The 9126-nt window shown below is 40.1% G+C and overlaps 1 protein-coding gene across 1 annotated transcript in view; it reads left to right on the top strand.

The window, feature by feature from the left end:
• Positions 1 to 8810, top strand: part of NEK10 (NIMA related kinase 10) — a 106509-nt gene extending 97699 nt beyond the window's left edge. Inside the window, exon 36 of the mRNA XM_035890697.1 lies at positions 8711 to 8810. Coding sequence (XP_035746590.1) covers positions 8711 to 8768 — 58 coding nt within the window. The 3' untranslated portion in view covers positions 8769 to 8810. The remainder of the gene's footprint in view (positions 1 to 8710) is intronic.
• Positions 8811 to 9126: the final 316 nt, after the last annotated feature.

The following is a 9126-nucleotide window of genomic DNA, read 5'->3' as shown; positions in this document are numbered from 1 at the left end:
AACAGTCCAGTTTCAGTAGCTGTCCAGTACCGGTTGATTCATTTGGCTAGCAGACATGCATCATTAGGCTTCGCCTCAGACTCTCCAAACAGCTTAAGGAAGCTAGAAGGACAAATTGCACTCCCAAGCTGCACTGCAAGTCACTTATCAGTGTCCACTGTTACCTGGTTTTATTACACCATGCAGAATTTGGTTTGCAGCCCTCAGAGCAGCATCTTGTCAGCCATTCTTGCCTAAAACTGTTTTGAGCCTTGCTCTAGTTTCTCTCTCTTATAAACAGTGAAACATTTCAGAAGCAACTGCAAATTTTTCTAATAGAAATATGAAAAAAACCCCAAACCTCCAAAGGCTCAGAAGTCCTCAGAAGGCACATCAGAACACCACAAACTTGATTTGTGAAGTTGCAAATTTTCAAGGATGTTTGTTCATTTTAGGGCCAAATCTCTTCATGATTTCTGACCAAGTTAACTTGACAGTATCAGTTTCATATGTTGTAAGGCTACAAGGTGAATTCTGTTTTGGAACAAAGAATTCCACAGCTGCTATGCAACAACATCGCCCATGTATGCTATTGCTAGAAGTACTCTTAAATGCAGAATAAACAGCTAGATAGCATATAGTGTAGTAATGCAATCTCCTACGTCATCATGGAGCACACTTTATTAGAGAAAACATTCTGAAAACTTTTTTCTTTATTTTCTGTTTTTGGAGGATTTGTGTACATTGTCTTTCTTTCTCATCACTGTTGCCCCTTGCTGTGCCCCCCAAATTCCAGGAATGTATGATGGGAAATGAAACCTTAAGTGAGGCGATGATGTGAAAATTATTGTAGGATGAATAAACTGTAAAAAGGGTTAAAAATGAATCAGGCAACTTGATTGGGTGGTGAGAAAAACATGAATTCTTTAGAAATTGAGACAGCTTTGTAAGAAAAATGTCATGCTTCCCCCCCCCCATTTTCATTATAATAGTAATTACTATCTCAATACCAGTCATTTCATGGGGATTAATGACCAGCTGAGGATAATGACTCTGAGCTTTATCTTGAATAATCAACTTGTGCCCATTTATCACTAATCTCCTGAAATTACTCAGCACTCCAATTGTATTACTTATTTATATAGAAATTTGGTAAACATGCATAAAAAACCAACCTGTAATGTTTCAGAATTATTCTATTCACATCCATTGTGCCAATCTTTTTCTCCCTCTGATTTAATATTATAATGCACAAGAGGCAAGCTCCTTGTTTGTGAGCCTATTCATGAATAGGACAGTGAATAGTGGTTTCAAACTTTCACCATGCTTTTTTATATTGAAGTAGATGTGTAATACCCAAATTGATGTAGAAATCTATTTTTAATAAATTGCATTAAGAGACTTAATCCAAGCAGAAAGTCAGTTATATGAAAAAAGACTTGTTATAAATAAACAAAAATAGCAATATTCAGAGACAGGAGTTGTGTTCAACTGAGTGCTGTAGCTCTGCCATGGTTTAACCCCTGTAGTCAGCTCAGCACCACGCAGCCACGCACTCACTGCTCTGCAGTGGGATGGGGGAGAGAATCAGAAGGGTAAAAGTGAGAAAGCTCATGGCTTGAGATAAAGACAGCTTAATAGGTAAAGCAAAAGCTGCACATGCAAGCAGAGCAAAATAAGGAATTAATTTGCTACTTCACATCAGATGGCAGATGCTTAGCCATTTCTAGGACAGCAGAGCTTCATCAATACTTGTGACTTGTGAAGATACGTACCACAGCTCCAAAAATCCCACCCCTTCCTCCTTCTTCCCCCAGCTTTATATGCTGAGCATGATGTCATATGGTATGGAATCTCTTTGGACAGCTGGGGTCAGCTGTCCCAGCTGTGTCCCCTCCCGGCTTCTTGTGCACCCCCAGCCCACTTGCTAGCGGGGTGGTGGGAGAAGCAAAAAAGGCCTTGATGCTGTATAAGCATTGTTCAGCAATAGCTAAAACACAGGTGTGTTATCAACACTGTTTTCATCACAAATCCAAAACATAGCACTGTGCAAACTACTATGAAGAAAATGAACTCTATCCCAGCCAAAACAAGTACAAGCTCTTATGACCAGAGAGAAATGTTGTTTCAACATGAGTTTTGTAGGAAAAAAAAGGGTTGCAATGCAAGTAAGAATAGAAGGAAAGAGTATTCATAATCGAGTGCATATATTGATAAGTTGTCACTTAAAATTTTCGTAACTTTTTTGTTTTCAATCTTTTCCATTGTTGTTGAAGTTTTAGAACTAGAGAAGTAACCATTCATGTAGTTAAATCTATTTCATGAAGAGGAAAACTCTCAAGTCTGGCTCTAATGATAGCTATACATTTTTAACTACTCAAAGAATAGCTCAAGGTATTATTCACAGAAGGATATTATAGCTCAGGAATGACAGCAAATTCTGAATTTTGCCTGTTTGAGGCACCCCTCATTTGTATTTGGTCTATGATTCGAAAATAGAAATGCATTAATGGAGCTTTTTCTAGCTGAAAATTCTTAGCATGTTATCTATTTATTCTTCAACATTAATGCACCACTTTAACTGTATTACATGACTAATGGATTCAAATTTGTATTTAGCTTAGTTAATGTTTTTTAATGTTCTAGAACATACTAAACTAGACAGGCAATGAAAGCACAGAGCTCCAGTGCTCCTGGAATCTAAAGTGGATTTTTTTGACTTAGTGATATCTAGGTGATTTAAGACACTCTCCTACTTTTTATTCCATTCTGGCACCACTTCCTGCTAATGTTGCTTGGCATTTTCTGTTAATTGTTTTCTTCTTCCAAGTGGTTGTCCATGTTGACTCTTACTTCTTACATCTCATACACACAAAAGAAGATTGTTTTGGCCAGCAATGTTTATCAGAATCATACCAGCAATCTGTTCATTTGTACTTCTCCCCAAGGAGGTAAAAAAGTCTGCCAAAGCTCAGCAGTACTTTTTCTTTTTCTTCTAAACATCCGTGGCTGCAAGAGTCTTTGAACTCTACCCACCTGCAGGTCTGATGGCTATCAGCTGAGGGTCTGTGTGGCACTGGTAAGCATGCCGCCCTGTTCCCACAGACCAGCATTCACTACATCATTTGAGTTAGCTGTCCTTCCACGGAGAGGCAGTATTGGCCTACCTTTCCCAAGTCACAGATTCTACAGAAATTAGAAAAAGGAGAAGCAATATGAAAACATGGGGTAGCAATTGATCCTAGCTTCAATTTCATCCAACTCCCAGGGTCAGGCAGTGACTGATCCTCGTCACATTGATGAATATAGAGTGTTCCAAAGACAATGAAATGTGTGGCCAAGAGATGGATTAAGAGACACTTGCTGGATAGAGTTCACCACTGCACATGGTGATAGCCACACTGCACCTTTTCATGCTTGCTAGACACATAATTTTTACTGAGTTGTTACAGCCACAACAATATTGGCTGTACTCAGGAGATACATGTGCCAAGGCTTCCTGTTAATGATACAGTGGAGTTTTAGAGAAATAATGACTTATAAACTAGGGAAAATGAATGCTTTAGATCCTGGCATATGAGCAGCTGTGCATGTCAAAATCAGATGGCCAGGTATGAAAAACTTACTGCTAACTGGATTTTTAGAGAACTGCAGGAATGTTCACTTTGGGGTTGGCCAGTAATCTAATGACACAGCAAAAGGCTCTGCATTTTTCTGATATTACAATACCATAACAAAACACTTTTCCTGCTTTGGTTAGTAAGTCAGCTTTTCTTTATTTTAGGCTTTTTTTTCCTGTGAATCAGAATGATAGGAACTGTAGCAGAAACGGTTTATTGCTCTAGAAGTTAGCATCTAGACTACGAGATTTGGCTAGTATTAGGGCTGCTAGGTATAAAAGACTTAGATGTAGAACCTGGCTGTAATTCATGAGACTGTGTTGTGCAGAACAGAGAAATGATCCAGGGATCCATCTGGTGCAAGTACCAAAATAATCTGGTCATGTGGCAGGACTGTCATTGACGCAGAACCTCTCCCCTCACTCAGCTGAAGTTTCTCTTTAGCAATGAGATATGTAGAAAGGTGCATTTCACCTCTTGCTGGAAAAAATGAAGGAGCATCTGGCCCGAATTTTGGCTGACTGGTAGGTACTGAGTCATTGATACAGTTCAGTGAGGAATACACAAAATTAAGTGGTCTCCTGACAGTGGAAATGCCTGAAGTCCACACTGTCTGTAGAAAAAGTGCATGTTTATGAAGCTGTCTGTCAGCATTTGGACTGTGGGAATGACTGTTTTCAACACTAGGCAGATGGCTCTGATCTCTTGCAGAGATCACATGCCCTGAGCTCTCAGACGTTCTTATATGAGCTTCCCATCTTTGAGTAGAAGCATCTGTCATCACAGACTAGTTTGGCTGAGATAAGATGGGTTTGCTCTTGCAGTTCTGAAGCAGGTCTTTCTACCAGTTTGGGGAAAAGATTTACTTTGAGACTGACTTCTGTGTGTCTGAGATGTCTGCTTGTCAGGGTTCTTGTATAGAGCATAGATAAAGTCTGTCAAATAACATCAAATAAGAAGGCACCTTCCTACTCAAGGTGGTTCAGAAAGCTTACTGTAGTCTAGAATCATTCTTGTGCTAGCAGACCTGTACCTTACACAGCAGCTGGGAACTAAACACTTTGAGTTGAAGTAAAGAGGAATCTTTCTTTTTTTTGCTTGAGTCTTTAATGGTTTGGTCCAGCGAGGGCAGTTTAGCTGAGAAGAGCGTAATACCTTTCCAGTGGTATGGAACAGTAAGATGCTGTTGAAAGGAGTTTGGGGAATTCTTAGGCTAAGTGAAAGACAATCTGAAAGTTTTTGAAGAAATGGAAGGCAAGATTGGCCACAGTGTTCAGGAATCAGGGCCATACAAAGATAAATTCTCTTTAACTGTCTCAAGGTATCCTTCATGACTGCGGCTAGGGGAGGAATTGCACATTGTTACACAGGTAGCTGTTTTGATATAGCTGTGTAAGATACAACAAAAGCTCTTCTAGGATGTCAGTGTGGTACTAACAGACACAGCATTCCTCTAAATACTGTAGCTGTGTCCCTTGTCCTTGAAGACTGCTTTTTTGCTAGCAGAACTTCTGTTTACTGATAAGGGAAAGTCAGATCTTTATTTTTCTGACACGGTATTCCGTAAAGATAACTCTTAGGTGTCATCAAAATATCAGTCCCAATTTTGAAAGTTAATTTGAAACCTTTTACTTAGGACCAATCATCTGAAAATTATGAAAAAAGAAGGAATAGCTGTTTGTCTTACTGGGATTTTCTACCTGTAAAACACCTTGATCTCCTGAGTTTTCTGTGTTTCCATGGAGTCCTGTAGCTCTAGAAATTTGTGCCATGGAAGGAGCTGAAAGATTTTAGCCTTTACAGTACTGGATGAAGGCACTGAAAATATGAAGCTTTGCCCTACATTGCTTGCCCATATTAAAAAAATTCTAGTGATGTTTTCTTTATTAACTTGTGCGTTAGAGCAAGGATTTCAAATTTGGCCAGCCAAGGAAGTACCTCTTTTATCACAGATATGACTTCTACTGTTCTTTTAGAAATTCGTGCCAATGTAACCAAGTTATACTTTTGAAAAATCACTGTAGGTATATGCTTAACAGTAGTCTTAATAGAGCACTGAAATATTGTCAGATCAAGTCTAGACATCAGAACAGAAAGTGAGTCTGTCTGATCTTAAGGTAATGCGGGGGCAAAGGAATGATAAGTAGCAATGGATGAGATAGAGGCTAGGAAGTGAGCAGTAGATACATACATTTAATACAGAGCCAAGAACAGCAGCAGACAGACTGTAGGAAATCTGGAAAGGAGACTGGTATGGGGAGAAGAAAGAACCACCTATAGCTGGGACTGACCAGGTAAAGAGAATGGTTTGCAGTAAGGGCAGATGGTAGAAAGGGTGGGCACACAGAACGGGAATCAAGCTCAGAAGCTCAGTCAGAAGGGGATCCTCTGACAGCTGACACACTTGAGTGCACACTGTTCTTTTTTATATGGTAAGAAAATGGGGTATATCATTATCATCTGGTGCTGGTCCTCTCAGAAGGATAGCTACCCATACCTGCTACAAGCTATTTATTAACTTAAAGAGCAGAGTCTGTGCAGTGTAGTTAATGGTTTGAATGAACTGAGTTGGTGATACCACATAATGAGATTTCCTGGAGAGAGATTAGTTTATGATGTAACAATTATGAAATAACATACACAAAGCTTTACATTAAATATTCTTAACTATATTGCAGAGGTTCTGATTCAAGCAAGACATAGAAAGTACTCTTAATATGAATCGTGGTAAATTTTTTAGTTGTGTGACTACAGCCAACATGGCTTCACCAAGGGCAAATCATTCCTGACTAATCTAGTGACCTTCTATGATTGAGTAACTGTGTCAGTGGACAAAGGAAGTACTATGGATGTCATCTACCTGGACTTTTGAAAAGCCTTTGACACAATTCAACAACATTCTTACCTCTGAGTTGGAGTGATATAGGTTTGATGGATGGACTGTTAGATGGATAAGTAATTGGGTGAGTGGCCACATCCAAAGAGTTATAGTCGATGGCTCAATGTCCAAGTGGAAACCAGTGAAGAGTGGTGTTCCTCATGGGTCTGTACTCGGACCAACACTAATCTAATATCTTCATCAATGACATAGCCAGTGGGATTGAGTGCAGCCTCAGAAAGTCTATGGATGACACCAAGCTGAATGGTGCAGTTGATTCAGTTGTGGGATGGGATGCCATCCAGAGGGATGTGGACACGCTTGAGGACTGGGCCCATGCGAACATCATGAAGTTCAACAAGGCCAAGTGCAAGGTCCTGCACCTGGGTCAGGACAATCCTCAGTATCAATACAGACTAGGGGATGAATGGATTGAGAGCAGCCCCGTGGAGGACTTGGTGATACTGGTGCATAAAAACTGGACATAAGCTGGCAATGTCCAGTGTCCAAGCCAACACTTGCAACCCAGGAAGCCAACTGTATCCTGGGCTGCATAAAAATAAATGTGGCCAGTAGGTCAAGGGAGGTGGTTCTCCCCCTCTATTCTGCTCCCATGAGACCTCACCTGGACTACTGCATCCAGCTCTGGGGTCCCAGAAACTACAAGAAAATCGTTGACCTGTTAGAGTGGGTCCAGAGGAAGGCCATAAAAAATGATCAGAGGGCTCGAACATCTCTGTAACGAAGAAAGGCTGAGAGAGTGGGGGTTGTTCATCCTGGAGAAGAGAAGGCTCCAGGGAGACCTTATTGCAGCCTTTCAGTACTTAAAGGGCTTATAAGAGAAGTGGAGAGAGACCTTTTTACCAGAGCCTGTAGCAACAGCAGAAGAGGTGATGGTTTTAAACTTAAAGAGGGTAGATTTGGATTGGGCATGAGGAAGAAGTTTTTTTACAATGAGGGTGGTGAGGCACTGGAACAGGTTGCCCAGTGGAGTTGTGGATTCCCCATCACTGGAAGTGTTCAAGGTCAGGTTGGATGGAGTTTTGAGCAACATGATCTAGTGAAAGATGTCCCTGCCCATGGCAGGGGGGTTGGACTAGGTGATCTTTAAAGGTTCCTTCTAACCCAAACCATTCTATGATTGTATTTTTTGCACAGGTACAGTGTCCCATTAAGGGTTATGTTATCCACGTAGAGGGTTGAATGAAAGTTTGCCGTCAGCCTTCGGTCTATGTGGTCTTTGTTTTGTTTTGGTTTTTTTCCTTATGTGCTCGTGACTTTACAACTTTAATAACAGTCTTTCAGCTTAGGGATTTCTAGCTACATGTGTTGAAGTGTGTGTGCAAAACTATAAATTATTTTTCATATTTTTCCTGTCCTTATTACTGGAATACTTCCCTATCTTTCAGTACTTCAGTAATCAACATAACACTCCTGAGGGACCATGTGTATAGAGGAATGTTTGAAAGGACTTTGGGTGTCTGGGTTATACATACTGTATACAAGTAGTCAGGGACAATTTCAGAAGAGAATTGGAATGGAGAGTGGTGGAGTTTTGAGACAAAAAAGAAACACCTGTTTTACTTTCTCACAGCACTGATTATGATGAGGAGTCTTTTAATCATATTTTCACAGAACAATTATGACAATATAATACAACTTGATTATGAGGCAATTTTCACCTATATAAAGTCGACAGAAGCAGCTCCATCACTTTCTCTGCTAATTTCCTATGTAGCAGGCTAAAGAGGAATTAGAAAAGGAGAAAGAAATGATGTTAAAGACTTTCTTTCAACTAGTTCCCCACAGTGCTGAAGTCTCTGGAGATGTTGCATGAGTAACATAAGTTAAAGCTGGCCCACAAATACATTATGTTGCATTCAGGCCTCATTGATTCGCTGTGGGAGACCTTTGCACCACGCTGCTCTAATTCTATTTGTGTGCAGTGCAGGCCAGTCCATAAATTTTGAGTCAGAGGATCATTAGAGGAACTAATTCCCTGTGTGTAGCATAAATGATAGAATTTCACCCAGAGATTTCTGCATCAAACTCTGTTGCAAACTCTGAACTAAAACATTTCTTTTGATAGACTTCTGAGCTTCCCTGTCTTTGACACCATGCTTGTACCTCAACTTTCTGCTGATAGTGCAAAGATTGATCCCATACGTGGTGACTGTGAATAGTGAGGAATTCTTACTTCCAACACATACTAACTACTGATTTTTTCCCCCAGGTATCTCTACTATCCAAGGGGAACAACGAACTGTTCAGCAAAAGAAGAGAACTTGTAATTCTGAACCAAAGGGTTCGGAATTGTTCCTAATGAAGTCAACCTGCCTGTATTTCAGCTGAGGCTGTCTTATTACCAAAGGGGCAAGCTTTGCTCATTAAATAACATCCAGATGGAATTCCAGTGTGGGACAGCTTCAAGAGGCCTTATGTGATATTTCAGGATGATACTGTTAACTTTAGCTTTGTTTACAGCATAAGCACTTTACAAGGAACATTGGGAAAGATGCTTCCAGGTTTATACATTAGGAGGAAAACACAATTCCCAACAGTACTTACCTTCTATTTTTACAATTTTTTTAAAAGAATTGCTGCAGTGTCAGGTTTTCTGGAACAATAGTTCAAAACCTGTAACCTTAT

The sequence above is a fragment of the Egretta garzetta genome, unplaced genomic scaffold, assembly GCF_000687185.1.
Source record: "Egretta garzetta isolate BGI_Z169 unplaced genomic scaffold, ASM68718v1 scaffold313, whole genome shotgun sequence".
NCBI classification, from domain to species: Eukaryota; Metazoa; Chordata; class Aves; order Pelecaniformes; family Ardeidae; genus Egretta; species Egretta garzetta.
Note: the sequence above shows the minus strand (reverse complement) of the source record. Positions and strands in the feature narration are given on the sequence as shown.